The 15,015-nt window shown below is 43.8% G+C and overlaps 1 protein-coding gene and 1 long non-coding RNA gene across 2 annotated transcripts; both read left to right on the top strand.

The window, feature by feature from the left end:
* The first annotated feature begins 8,629 nt into the window (after positions 1-8,629).
* On the top strand, positions 8,630-9,258 carry LOC120681538. Its single transcript, XR_005677908.1, has 3 exons — positions 8,630-8,861; positions 8,964-9,065; positions 9,136-9,258. It is a non-coding gene; the product is annotated as an uncharacterized LOC120681538 (long non-coding RNA).
* Positions 9,259-9,345: 87 nt separating this feature from the next.
* Positions 9,346-13,873, top strand: LOC120680959. Its single transcript, XM_039962522.1, has 7 exons — positions 9,346-9,438; positions 9,528-9,759; positions 11,135-11,182; positions 11,294-11,397; positions 12,227-12,258; positions 13,301-13,426; positions 13,514-13,873. Exons 1-5 carry the CDS (start codon positions 9,346-9,348, stop codon positions 12,239-12,241), a joined length of 492 nt encoding a protein of 163 aa, XP_039818456.1. The 3' UTR covers positions 12,242-12,258; positions 13,301-13,426; positions 13,514-13,873.
* The last annotated feature ends 1,142 nt before the right edge of the window (positions 13,874-15,015 follow it).

The following is a 15,015-nucleotide window of genomic DNA, read 5'->3' as shown; positions in this document are numbered from 1 at the left end:
CCGTCTCTTGAGTACCTTCATCGCCTTTTTTTGGTGGTTATTTCCCTTGATTCTGTTGAGTGGTGGGGCCCCAAGAGCTTTTCGGAGGTTGCGGCATGCGAAAGCAGAATGGTTTCCGTTCGGATGCCACGGGCAGAAACTATGGAGTGCCTTCTCGAAACGTTCTTGCGAAGTATAAGATTGCTTCCCTTGGGCTGGATGCTCCATTGCAGCCTCATGGGTTGCTAGTTTGCGCTTCCGGGTCGATCTCGAGTAGTCTTGAGGAATATGATAGTTGGTAGGGCTATAAGCCTCTACTTCCGCGGTCTCTTGCTGTCTGGAGATGATGATGTTACGAGCGTCCCGGCTGATGTTTATGATGTTGCGAAGTTCAGTTGTAGGGAAGTAACTGTGGTTGGTTGATTGGTATCGTCGCTGATGCTGCTGAGTGACGCGCTGCCTTCATTCGGCACGTCTGGCATTTTTGAACTTACGGCGTTGCTTCTGCGTGTCGTCCTCGGCTTCTGATTTCATGGTCTCCGTGGTATCCTGGGCTTGGTCGGAAAGTTCCGCGCTGTTGGCGTCGTTTGGCGTTGTCGCCTTGTGGTCGTCATCATCGAAGAAGTAGTCATCGTCGTTGTAATCGTCCAGTTGAACTTGTTCCAAATCCTCATCATTTGCTTGGTGAATCATGAAGACCTCTCGCTCTGATGGGTATCTTTTGCGTGGTGAGACTAGACCTTCTTCCTCATCAGAGGATGTGAGAGGTTTGCCATCCTGAAACGGCAAAGGCTTGAGGTATGTCACGAGTCAGTCTTCGTCTTCGAATAGATCGGAGAATTTCCTGCCCTTCCAGTACTCGAAACGGTTTTCGAGAGTTGAGGTGGTAAGCGGGCCGTTGTCCCTGTCGAGAGATGGCCCGGCATGCTGGTCTGATTCCGAGTTGTTACCAAGGGAATCCGTAGCCTCCCGACGTGCGGTGGCTTCGGGTTGCCCGGTTTGAGGAAAAGAGTCCAAGTCCTCCAACGCGGGGAGGAGCTCAAGATTGTCAGCCTCCTGTCGATCAGTGGCCGAATCGTTGACGAGAGAACCCGTAGCCCCCATGCAAGCGGTGGCTTCGGGTTTCCCAATTTGAAGTGAAGAGTCCAAATCCCTCTCCAACACGGAGAGGAACTCGGGGTTGTAGGCCTCCCGGTAGTCAGTGGCCAAATTGTCATGGAGGGAACCCGTAGCCCCCCGACGTGCGGTGGTTTCAGGTTTCCCGAACTGGAGTAAAGAGCCCGAGTTCCTGTCCAACCCGGAGAGGAACCCGGAGTTGTCATCAGGGCGACCCGAAGCCCCCGGTTGCGCGGTGGCTTCGGGTTTCCCGATTTGGAGTAATAAATCCCAGTCCTTTTCCAATGCGAAGAAGGACTTGGGATCGTAGGCCTCCTAAGATTCAGTGGCCAAGACGCGTGGACCGAGTCAATATCGGTTACGCGAGTTAGGTCGAAACGAGTCCGACTCGAATGTGGAGATCGCAGCACGGGGTGGAGTCGCGTTGAAAACGGACTCCTCCCCGGTCTTCCTAGAGGAGTCGTGGATGGACAGGTCGTCGAGATTGTCGACGAACTCATCAAGCTCTCCATGAGAACTCGCTGCGAGAGTGTTCGGCTTCGTGTCATTGACGATGTGTCGACGGAAGTCGCCCGCTCCATCTGCGACGCAGACCCACGAGCCAAAAACGAACGTCGTGCCCATAGAGAGCATGATACTGGAGAATTTGAAAGATGCCATCGAGCTCGCCAGTGGATCTTCGACGCGCCCCCTACCTGGCGCGCCAACTGTCGGTGTTTTACCGGCTGCCCACCGAGGGATACCCCTGAGGTGGTTAGTTTTATGTAGGGTGACGCCGAGATCAGGAACTCGAAGGTGCAAGCAACACAAGGTTTAGACAGGTTCGGGCCGCGAGATGCGTAATACCCTACGTCCTGTGTGGTGGTTTGTATTGGCTTGGGTGTAGATGTTATGTTTTGAGGGGGGTCCCTGCCCGCCCTTATATATCCAGGAGGACAGGGTTACATGAGTCCTAGTCCAATACTAGCTTAGGAGTCGTACTCGAGTACAACTCGAGTAGTTTCCTTCTGTATCGACTAGTTTCTACCTCGCATGCGGGTAGAGTACAACATGGCTAAGGTAGAGGGCATGCCCAATCCCTTAGTCCGTATGAACTACGCTAGGTGCACAGTCCCGTAGCCTCAGGTCTGACAACGTGGCCTAGCCAGCTCCCGCCTGGCTGGACCATGGAATGGGCTCCTGCCTCAGGCGAGGACCAGGAGGAGTAGTGCCTTGTGTGGCTTCATCAAGGCGCTACTATCATTATCGTCGTTTAGTATTCGTGCTTTTATCTATCGTTGAACCAAACTTTACTTTCCGCTGCATTTGAACTTGGATTCGAAAGAACTTAATTAAATTGAACTCTAGTTTGTAAGCACTTAAAGTTAATTTCAGCCTTTTCGTTTATGGTATGTTGTAATCTCTGGGACTCACCTTCGTATGAGCGCATGTTTTTTCGATCATAAATACGTGGTTTTATCAAGCTTGACTCGACGGACGCCCATTTTAATTCGATTTAAGTGTACGAACACCTCGTGTGGTCCTTGGTTCACTTAAGTTGGATTAATTTCGGAGTGGTTCCGCCACAGCTGGTATTAGAGCTGAAACACGCATCCCGAGAGAGCAACGGACCCTAAACTAAGTTTTACTAAAAATTTGACAACTTTAGCTTCCACCGCGCTAGGTGATGAAACGCTAAGGACTAAAGTAATAGAGCGAGAAGCCTATATGTGGGTTACGGGTACATGTATGACAGGTGGCTTATATTTATATCTAACTGACTTCTAGCACATTTCCTTACTGTCAAAACTTACTTTCTTGCACAACTGGTTCGGCGCAAGGTACGGCAATTGCTGTAGCGTACCACGGCACCATATGAAAGTATGGTGACGGCACATAGTCAATACGCTATTTCGGTAGCGTATAAAACTATAATAGGATGGTTCGGCACAAGGTGCGGCGATTGCTATAGCGCACCACGGCATCATATGAAAATATGATGGCGGCACAAAAACAAAGTGAATACGCTGCCTTAGTGGCGTATGAACGTGTGTTGAGTGGAAGACTAGCTCTCAGCCTAGTCGTCTCAACATAGCAGGTCCCAAGCCCTGGCAAAGGAGGAGGGCGGGTGTTAGGCGCGGCGAACCAACCTCGTACTTAGCCATTCTATGGAGTTGAAACCCATGAGTGGCGTATGAACGTTGAACAGCGACAATAGTACGAATGCCGCTTCTATAGTGAGCGGTAATGAATGTGAACGCTTCCGTGACGTGATGGCACGGGAAGTTCTTTGAAACTGTTCTGGATGATTTTTCTGCAGGTACACTAACCGCGATTCTGTAAAATAAAAATGGTTAGAATGATCGACTAGTTAACATAGGGAGAGACGAAATATTGCCTAGCCACCGGCACTGACTCCGTAAGTCCAAGTATTGGGCATGTGTGTTTTGTGAGGACGAATAGGTCAACTTTGCATCATCAACATTTATGAAATTAAACAAAACCAAAGTTACCTAAGCCCTCAAAAACGAACTCATGTTAACATTAAAAGTCCGAGAAACCAAAACTAAAAGTCCTTAAAAATAATAGTCGCCTCACAAATAGAATGATCAACCTAGAAACCACAACTTAAAGGATTGGTTGTTTACAAGTAGTAAACCTTTGGGGGGGGGGGGGGGGGGGGGGGGATTCTATCCCTTTGAGCTTGCACTTTCCGCACGTTGTTCTAAGTTGTCTTTCTAGTTTTCACTTGATAAGACCCATCTTGATCTTTTTGTTCAGATGGCCGCTCCCCAGCGTTTCAGCTTTGCTGGCGACTACACTGAGACTGACTGCCTGGATTGGGAGGGTTTTCCCCGTATCCTTTGGGCCACCTTACAGGGTGTCAGTTACCTTACTCCCCCACGTTACGTGATGAGGGAGTACGAGGAGAGAGGTGTGCCCTGCTATCAGGCGCACTTCGTGGTGGCAGCCCACCCCTCACACCCAGAGTGGCAGCCGCTTGAGTTCGAGGAGACCGGCTATCGTGCCGCAGACACACAGGAGAGCACGGCTCTATGGGCACTTATTGCCTTTTGTGCTCGCCACCCCAACGTCGTTCAGTCAGCTCCTATTTGGGCTGGTTCCACCCGCCCAGGAGGACGACCCTGACTGGCTGATGAGGTTCCAGTCAGCACAGGTTTTGGCGGCATCCTGGCCCGCCGAGACCTCTTACACTTTGGTGCGATGCTTGAAGGCTTACAATAAGCTTCAGGCATTGCTGCGACAGACTTTGCACGGGCTGTCCAAGAGAGTGTCCGACGAGTTCACACACAATTGTGACCGGGACATCGCTTGGTTGAGGTATCCTTGGAGGTGACAACCAAGGACGCCCGTATACAGGACCTCGGGAGACAGCTCGCAGAGCTTCAGTTAGCTCGCGACGAGGGCCTGCACAGGGAGGCCCAGCTTGAGGACCAGGAGGAGTAGTGTCTCCATTTGGCTTCAGCGAGACATTACTTAAGTTATCGTCGTTAGTTGCTCGTGCTATCATCCGTAGTTGAGCTAAACTTTATTTCCGCTGCAATCGAACTTGGATTTGGAAAAACTTATTTGAATTTGAACCTTGGTCTGTAATAACTGCACTTTAATTCAGTATTTCTGTTTATGGTCTATTGTAATCTCTGGGACTCACTTTCGTGTGAGCGCGTGTTGTTTCGATCGTAAATACGTGGTTTAATCGAGCTTGACTCGACGGACGCCCATTTTAACCCTATTTAAGTGTACGAACACCTCGGTGGTCCTTGGTGCACTTAAGTTGGATTAATTTCGGAGTGGTTCCGCCACAATATCTCATGACAATAGATTAATATGTCATAAAATCACTCTGTTTATGACGTTTTCATGAAGGAACCATGATTTAGTGATGAAAATAAAACATGCGTCGTTAAATTCGTCACAGACTTATTCAGTGCCAATTTTATGACGAATGATATATGTCTCAGTGACAAATGCGGTTTGTCTTAAACCCTATTCATTATGTTATGGTGTTATTACTCTGCCATAAGTATTTCGTTAAGGACAATGGTCACGTGCAAGAGGCATTTATCTAGTAATTTGCGTGGTGGGTCCTATATGTCATGGGTTTTAATGTTTTCCGATGTTTTTAAAAAATAAAAGCTATTTAACACCCTATGTTTTTCTACATGTAAAAAAAAAGCTTCAATTTTTTTAAAAATATATTTTTTCAACAACTATTTTTTTGTTTGAGTTACACTCAATATTTTATTTCTTGGCATAAAATCTCTTGAGAATTTAGAGTTAAATGCAAACACTTGATCAAGTAGAAATACCCAGTAATACCCGTAACAAACAAATTTGTATTAAACTTATGTTTTTTAGAATTCTAAAAGTATTAAAAATTATTTTGGGCTGCAATCCCTATGGTTTTAGAGCCCAACCCACCCTCCATCTCGTCTCTTTTCTCTCTTGGGCTGAATGTGGCCAATGCAGCCAACCCAACTGGCCTCCTCCCTCTTGGGCTGAATGTCCCCTCTCATCCGCGCATGGCCCAAGGCCTAGCTGTGTGACCCAGCAGTCACAGCCCAGCGCCACATGTGCTGGTGGGTTTGGCTATGGGTCAGGTGGAAAAGAGTGCAGGTGAGATAAGTTGGGCTGCTTGCTATAGGTTTTAAACATTTTTCAATTGTGTTTCCAAAGTGAAATAAGTTTTAACAAGTTTTTAATTTTTAATCCAACAAACACAATTTGAACTTTCAAAAAAATATAACCATATCCATAATTGGAATTTTTAGGCATTCATGTATTATTTTTAGGATTTAATTGTTGGTTGGGTAATTTGCTAGCGAAAAATTAATAATTCACAAATACCCTCAAAAAATCATGAGATTTTGAGGTTACTTTTTTCATAGCATGTTCATTAGTATATGTCTCATTTTACACATGGAAATGATAAAGTGAACTATCGGTCATGTTGAAACTTGGATGGTGAAAGTGACTTCACGTGCAACACACACAACGAGTTGAAAGAAACACCGGCAGCATGTGGAATTTTTTGTCCAAACTTTTTAAGGGTGCCACATGGACATTTTTTGCCCCTCCACAAAATATATCGAATTCTTGAGGCTATTTGTGTATTATTAATTTCTTTCTGCAGTGAATCATCAAAATACAATTAAATTCATAAACTATTCTAGTGTTGACCAAAAATTGTGAATAAGTTACCCGAACCCATAAACATGCTATGCAAAGGTAAACTCAAGCACTCGTATGAAAATTATAAAGTAAACTATTGGTCATGTTGAAACATGGACGGTAAGGATGACTTCACTTGTAACCCACACTACGAGTTGAAAGAGACACCGGCAACACCAACAACATGTGGAGTTTCTTGTCTAAACATTTTTGAGGATTCTACATGGAAATATGATGAACCTTAGAAAAATATGATGAACCTTAGAAATATGATGCATCATTAATTTATTTCTGCACTAAATCATCAAAAATGCAATTAAATTCATAAGATATTGTGTTGGTCGAAAATTACGAATAACTTACCTGGGCTCATAAACGTGATATAGCAAGGTGACCTCAAGTCTCTGCATGGAAATGATCAAGTGAACTATCGATCATGTTAAAATGTGGATGGTGAAACTGAATTCACGTGTAACCAACACAACGAGCTGAAAGAAACACCGGCAACACTCGGCAACATGTGAAGTTTCTAGTCCAAACTTTTTTGAGGAAGATATGTGGACATATGTTACCCCTCCACCAAATATATTGAATTTCTAAGGCTATCTGTGTATTATTAATTTATTTTCTGCACTAAATCATCAAAATTGCAAATAAATTCATTAAATATTCCAGTGCTGGTAAAAAATTGCGAATAAGTTACCTGGGCCCATAAACATGATATAGCAAGGTGACCTAAAGCCCCCACGTGGAAATGAGAAAGTAAACTATCGATCATGTTGAAACCTCGAAAGCGAATGTGACTTCACGTGTAACCCACACAAGGAGTTGAAATAAACACCGGCAACATCCGACAACATGTGCAGTTTCTTGTCCAAACTTTTTTGAGGATGGCATGTGAACATATGTTTCCTCTCGACCAAATCTCTTGATTTTCTGAGGCTATTTGTCTATTATTAATTTATTTCTTCACTAAATCATAAAAAATGCAATTAAATTTATAAAATATTTCAGTGTTGGTCGAAAATTGTGAATAAGTTACCTAGGCCCATAATCATGATATAGCAAGGTGACCTCAAGCCCCCACGTGGAAATGAGAAAGTGAACTATCGACCATGTTGAAACCTCGAAGGTGAAAGTGACTTCACGTTAAACCCACACAAGGAGTTAAAAGAAACACCGGCAACATCCGGCAACATGTGGAGTTTCTTGTCCAAACTTTTTTTGAGGATGCTATGTGGACATATGTTTCCCCTCCGCCAAATATCTTGATTTTTTAGGCTATTTGTCTATTATTAATTTATTTCTTCACTAAATCATGAAAAATGCAATTAAATCTATAAAATATTCCAGTGTTGACCGAAAATTGCAAATAAGTTATCTGAACCAATAAACATGCTACAAGAGTAAAGTAAATATGGCACATGTTATATAAAAGTAAATATATAACCAGTGTTATCCTAAACAGTAAACAGTCGGTCAACCTTTGTTTAGCGTTTAGACCGTTTAAATGGAGTTTACACAGATTTAAACGGTCTAAACGGTTCTGTATTTTAGATCAAAACATACATATTTAAGCTTGTAAAAAATAAAATATTATGCCAAATATACATATTTGTGTATGTAAAAGAATATATATACATATTTATACATACAACAAATTTATTATACATATTTATGAATGTGCAATTCAAGATATAGATATTTATGTAAAAAAACTCAACTGAATTTTTAGTGTTCACCTAAACAGTGAGCTAAACGGCTGTTTAGTCTGTGTAATAGCGTTTATTTCCGTTTTATTTAGACCATTTAGGCTGTTTAACTCCGTTTTTACCGTTTAAACGGTCGAACCGTTTAATTACCGTTTATGGGCTAAACTACACAATTAGTCACCATTTACCGTTTAAACGGTCGAACCGTTTAATTACCGTTTATGGGCTAAACTACACAATTAGTCACTATTTACTATTTAAACACCGTTTAAACAGCCGTTTAGCCCGTTTAGCGATCTCTCACCAGTTATATCAAATAATAAAAGAAAAAAAATAAAATAAAAAGAAAATCATAGCAACCTGGTCTGGGCCGCGCACTTGGCCAAAGCCCAACGCGTAGGGTAATCGTAGCCATCGATTTGATCCAACGGTGGAGGCCAGCCAGATCAGCTGTATATACGATGCCCTCCCCGAACCCTAACTCTCTCTTCTCCTCTCCCCTCAACGCGCCTCCCTCCCGCGGTGCGTGCCGCTCTCCCATCGCCTGCCGAACCTCTCAACGTCGAGCGGCCCAGCAGCGCCGCGGATCCCCCGACCACCGGTCTCGTCCTTCCCCACTGGGCCACCGCCCAACCGGTTGATCCAGCCATCCGTCGCGGCCCTCCGCCCTGCCGTCACAACCACCAGTCTCGCGGCAGCCAGATCCCCAACGTCGCGTCGCTCTCCAAGTGCCGCCTACGCCTCCTCAAGCTCGAGCGGGTCAAGGACTACCTCCTCATGGAGGAGGAGTTCGTTGCCGCGTAGGAGTAACTCCGCCCCCAGGAGGACAAGGCCGAGGAGGACCGATCCAAGGAAGCCTCGGTCCTGCCCCCAAGGAACCGGGTAAGCAACCATGGAGGATGCTACATTAGATGCTTCTCCTTCTTCCTACTTCTTCTCTCTATTGCTTCTCCACGACGCTTAATTTGATAGATTCAATCGCAGGAGATGGGTGTGTTTGAACTCAAGATCAACCAGCTAGTACTGGATTGCGCATATTGCCAACAACCCCTCCGGCCTGACCAGATCAGGGGCCAAGCGTACATGGTGGGTGAGATGAAAAGCCCGCAAAGTTTTCGTTTTTTTCCTAGCTCAACTTCACTTCTGGGCCTTGCAGTGCGCTGGCGGCCACATCTATTGTGGTGCCTGCACCCGCCGACACGAAAAGGCATGTATCTCCAACTGCCGTTTGCTGGACCGCACCATCGCTCAGATGAAGTTCAAATGCATCTTCTGCGACTCTGGGGGCGATTACATCCCCTACTGCAAGTTTTTTGAACACAGGTGCAACACCGATGTCGTCGATCCCAAGCTTCCGGAACGGCAGATGGAGTTCGCGTTTTACGGGGGCGGCTGCATCAAGACATGTCTACTTGTCTGCTCTGAATGCGAGCTTCCTCTCCGACCTCCTATTTTCAGGGTGAGCTCAGCTCTGACCTGACCGAATTAATTTGGATGCAGTTTGGTTTGATTTGATTTTGGCTTCATGCTATCCTACCCTTGTTGCAGCATATCTCTGGTGACGTTCTCATTTGTAGCCCCTGCTACCGTGGGGATATCGTCAACTATGTTCGCTGCAGTGAGCTCGACTACCTCGTCCAAGGTATCACGGTGAAATGCGTGGCTTGCCAAGAATACATTCCATTCTCCACCTTGGCCTCGCACCAGCTGCGGGAGTGCCCATCCAAGCATAAATTGCAAAAGATTGCGCCAGGCTCAAGTGCTCGGAAAAACTTGTGTGGTAATACATGCATGCCTCTCACCTCTGCTCCCCTCTTCCTGCATCCACATGGTTGTTTGAACGCGCCCTCTTGGGGCAGATGTTTGGATGGTTGTGTTGGCATCACACCACCTTTCTAGCGCTAGCGCTAGGTCATTGCGTGGCTGTTCGGTGGGCATTTTCAGTTGGTTCTTGTTTTCTCGTTGATTGTTTTCTACTAGAAATACAGCTCATTCTCTGCCACTAACTTATAGAACACAGAGTAAAATCACCAGAATGTTGCTGAAACAATGCAGCAATGATAAACATCGCTTGGGAATGTTACTATGCCATCAAAGCCCCATAAATCACTTTGTTGATCTTACATTTAACAAAAAGTTTATAATATGTTTTGAAATCTAATTTTTTTAGCAAAGCATAAAAGTTTCAAATGAACCCAAATCAAGTATAATCAAGTATATTTAGTTTAGTTCAAACGAAATAAATAATAAGTGAGACATGGACTGCTGATATATTGATAAGGAAAATGAGTAAATATTTGACATATATATAATCATTGGCAAAGAAACATGTACATCTTCAAGACAGCTTCTTAGTATGGCTACCAAGGCCAAGGGGTAGCCGTACTAAGAAACAAACTGCAGGGATCAAAATTATATGTACGGCAAGAACACCAGCAACATAAACTGAATCTAATTTTCTCTGCATCAACAGCTTTTAGTGTGATTGTATGAACACTGGGATTGCTTTGTCCTTGTCCTTCAGGAAACATATGAAATTATCCAAAGGATTATATGAACACCAAGAATGCTTCTAAAAGTATTCACAGGTTCCTCCAGCCCTCGAAGGGCACTCTTATGTCCAACGTTCCATCCTCTTTCAAATAGAATAGCAGATTGTCAGTGTTATGGATGCTTTCATAGGGCGCCAATAGCCATAAAGTAGCAGTAGCAGCGAGCTATGAGTTTATTTGAGATCAAAACAATTAGCAAGAATAAGAAAGAGATGTGAGGTCGTGTGGAACAACAATTGCCATTTAATAAATAAATAAATAATCAGTTGTATATTCCTTTTGATCCCTAGATGAACAGATAACCGGTTTAACAATCCTTGACTACTGCCATAAGATGTCAGTTTTCATCACTTTGATAATTAAATCACTTTGTTAATTAAAGATAAACCAATCAGCCACATAGGTGAAAGAAGCAAAAAGAGTGTAATGGTGTTACAACCCATGCTAGCTCCATCATGCAGCTTGTTTCATTTTTTTTAGTATTAAATGTGCCGGGCAATTTGGGGGTGTCTGTGCTCTTTTGCATTGTATCCTTATTCCCCAGCTTGCAAAGTGGAGGCCAACTCACAGATCTGAGAATATCAGACTTTATCCTCATTTCAGATGAAGAGGAAACTGAGAGACTTTCAACGTGCAGCAGTTGTATCCAGGGTATGTAATTTCCCCAATTATTTGTTGCATGTTTACTCTTTAGAGCATCTGTGCTACTAGCCCTTGAATCTTGCTGCCAGCTGAACTATATGTACATGTTTTTGTTTTAAGGAAAAAACAAGCAAAAGGCTCCTTATGTGGTTGGTAAAATGGACAAGCACATTGTTCGTGGTGATGAGGTTGGGAATGATGATGACTCATTGGATGACAACCATGTAAGTTTATTTGTGATTAAACTATTCTTATGCTCTCATCCTCATGATAATTCATCTTGGGTACATGTACATGAAGTTGGCATCCTGTTATGACTAAGTCCTGACTGGTGTGTTTTTTATGTGATTAGATCTAAAGTGGTATGTGGACTACAGTTTGATGATGTGCCACTGGTGGCGGGCCACCGATGGGGCACAATGGGGCGTATGCTCAGCATGAGTAACCCATATATAATATTATTCAATAAGCTCAGCACTAATCTAGCATTAGCCATGGGCCAATCAAATTGCTATCGCTGATGCTTACTACTTACCGGATCCACATGCCGGCCCATTTCAACACTATATGAAATCACTATTGTTACCTACTTACTTATGTGCATCTCACTATTTTGTTGATCAACGAGCTCTAACATCATTCTATTGGGTTTAAATCAGTACAATATTAATATTTTTATATTAATGTTACCATGTTCTATGATGTGGTATAACTGCAGTATACTACAATGTTCTATCATTTCAAACTGTAGTATACTACTAGATGTTCTTCTTTTTAGGCCTTCTCTTTGGAAATTTCTAAAAAAATGTTTGGTTGTTGTACTTTTCTCTATATGCATCTTCAACACCAGCTGATTCACGCGCATTTTGTGTATCCTAGCCTCTGTAGCATCTTTGTTTGTTTGTCAAGAGTTTCTTGGGTTTGGCGTGCACATGCATGTGGTGTACCCTATAAGAACGAGAATATTGACAATGTATCCAATAGTTGAGGCTATTGCCAAAATACATGCCAAAATACAGCTTCACATCTGACTCATGTGTTTGTTCATTGTAGGCTGAGAGTGGCTGAAAACGCGCAGAAAACAGGTACTTGCTGTTGTCCCGAGTGCCTACCGAGTTTTTATCTAATATGCTTTTGTTATGGGTTAATTATATATGTGCCATCTTATAGAGTTAGCTCATTAGAGAGTATGGATGTGTGCATTTATGTGCACTTAGATTAAGCGCTGAAATCAATAAATAATAAGCATGTAGTATTACTCAACAATAAGCATGCATGATTACATTATTGATTTCAGCGCTTAATCTAAGTGCACATAAATGCACACATCCATACTCTCTAATGAGCTAACTTTATACGATGGCACATATATAGATTACCCATAAAGGTATAGATTATCTTGAACTCCACAACCAGAAAATTTATGACAAAGCTGTTTTTTTTTACGTCATGGTTTTGGACTTGATGCTGCATAGATCCGGTAAAGGGTGCGGTGCATTAGAGCTCAATAATGGAGTCACTTCACCTTCCTCCCACCCTTCCTAAACTTTTTCTAGCATCCCAAAACTGCATTTGGGGATGGTCGTGGTGTACGATGTTGTTTAGGGCTGAGCTATAGGAAGTGCAATGGTGCATATAGGAAGTGAAAAGAAAAGAAAAGAAAAGCAAAAAAGGAAAGCTGAAGAGAATAGGGCCTAAAGCGCTGTGTGGTGATGGCTGCGCGTGAACAGGCTAAGTCGCCGTTCGTCTGCGCACGCATTTGCTGAACGTGTTGCATTTATTGGCAATCAGCATGGGCTTGCTTACTGGGTGTAATGCGGCGAGGTGTTAGCACAGCTAAGGATTCTATTCAATTTGTTTTTGGAGTTGGGGGTTGTTGCAGGCCTTCGGTAATGTCTACTACTCACATAGGTATGCAACACTAGCAAAAACAAAGAAGGATAGGAAGCTGTAAAGGATCAGCGCTGGTGACTAGGACTTAGCTTCCTTTGATTAGTTCCAAACTTTCAGTTTCCATAATTTAGCACTTTGAGAATTATTTCTTTTGCTAAGATTGTAAGGTAGTATGTATATTTAAACAGCAGTATTGCCATCAAACTGTACTCTTATCTCTCTTCTCTCAAGCAGCACCTACTGCAGCCCAGGCTAGCACGTCGACATGTCGATGCCTACCCATCACGGCTCCCTTGAAGCCACCTCTACCTCATCGCCCAGTCACCCGTCTCTTCCAAGCAGCCCACAACAGGAATAGGGGTAAGTTTCTTTTTCATGTAATTAGCTCTTTTGATCCATCAACGCCGCAGCATGAACTTATTTTAAATTTGCTTTAAAATTTTTAAGGTGGTAAAATGGGCGCCCTTGTGACTGATAGCTCAACCTACAAAGCAGGCCAGCAACGGACCAAACGTGAAGGTTCTAATATCCAACGGGGGATAAAACGACGCTCTTGTGAACAATCGTAAATCCTATGAGGCTGCTGCGCTTAGCTTGTAACATGGAAAAACAACTATATTGCGTTGTAAGCTTGCTTAACTTGAGAGATGTTCTTAGCGTTGGTTTATCATTCTAACATAATTTCACGTTTGGTTATCTTTGATACGAGCTTGATGGCGGTGTGGCAGTCACTGCAAACTCGGTGTTTTTTGGTGACCCTTATGGTCTCGCCTGGTTCAGTCGTGAGAATGCTAAATGCAATGGCTATCTTTTCACTGTGATGCACTAGCGCTAGCGTGCACCATCCCGACTGCCTGCCGCCCCAAATCCAGTGCACCCAACCTTGTACACGCTGAGAGCGCCCCAACCACTTTGTAACAATCTGGCCTCATTCCCTCTGCAATACCCTCATTCCCTCTGCCTGTATGGCCTCATTCCCTCTGCAATACCTCATTCCCTCTGCCTGTATGGCCTCATTCCCTCTGCCTGTATTGCAAAGAATAGTAGTTCCAGAGCCTCTCGCGTATGCCCATTGTAGGCATATCCTCCAACCATAGCACTCAAGGCCACTGTCAAACACCGTCATTGCCTTCTTCGTCTCCCCGCATTTCACATACAAGTAGAATGCGGCGGTTGCCACAAACACATGCCTTTTTTACCTCCTTCGTCTCCAGTGTCTTTAATATCCGTCTTTTATATGTCAAAAAACCTATGGACTTCGTAGTATTTTATTTTTATATCTAAAATATAAAAAAGTGGATAGAGGAGATTATACCTCCTCCGTCTCCAGCGTCTTCTATTTTCGTCCTTTATATGTCAAAAACATATGGATTATGTATTTGTCGTACCTTGTATTTTATTTTTATGTCTAAAATATAAAAAATAGATAGAGGAGAGCTAAAATGTAATACTGTCCTTTTAGAGCACCCGTTGGAGACCGATTGATCCCCTATTTTAAACCTCTATTTTAGGGGAGAGAAGTCTCTGTTGGTCCTGCCCTCCACACTGCCTCGCCGGTCACCAAATCAGTGACACGAGCACACGCGGTCATGACCTGGATGACTATGAAGCTGTCAGGACACATGCTCAAATAACCGCTAAAAGAATTGGATATATAAGTAATATCACCAAAGGTGGATTGAGCTAATAATTTTGGGGAATAATTCATAGCTAACTTTTTGGGAATAATTCATAGCTAAATTTTTGGGCTCAAGGACAACCTAAGCTTGGATCAAGTAATAGAAAGGTTGAACGCCACGGAGCCCCGCCATGGACGCCACGTAGTGGCACGCCACTACGCTGCCATCCGCGTGGTCGCCACGTCGCGCCAGCGCCAGTGATCGCGGAGGCCAACCCCGTTTGCCCACACCCGCTCCCACTGCTTTGCCGCTATAAAAAAGGCAAGAGCT

This window comes from Panicum virgatum, chromosome 7N, assembly GCF_016808335.1.
Source record: "Panicum virgatum strain AP13 chromosome 7N, P.virgatum_v5, whole genome shotgun sequence".
NCBI lineage: Eukaryota > Viridiplantae > Streptophyta > Magnoliopsida > Poales > Poaceae > Panicum > Panicum virgatum.
The sequence above is the reverse complement of the archived record's forward strand: the minus strand, read 5'-3'. Positions and strand labels throughout refer to the sequence as shown.

Bases quoted from the DNA above. Each gene is read 5' to 3' on its own strand.
- LOC120680959 (XM_039962522.1), top strand. From the start codon at position 9,346: ATGGAGTTCGCGTTTTACGGGGGCGGCTGCATCAAGACATGTCTACTT. The intron at 9,439-9,527 runs GTGAGCTCAGCT...CCCTTGTTGCAG, and splicing joins TCCGACCTCCTATTTTCAGG to CATATCTCTGGTGACGTTCT. The intron at 11,183-11,293 runs GTATGTAATTTC...TTTTGTTTTAAG, and splicing joins GTGCAGCAGTTGTATCCAGG to GAAAAAACAAGCAAAAGGCT.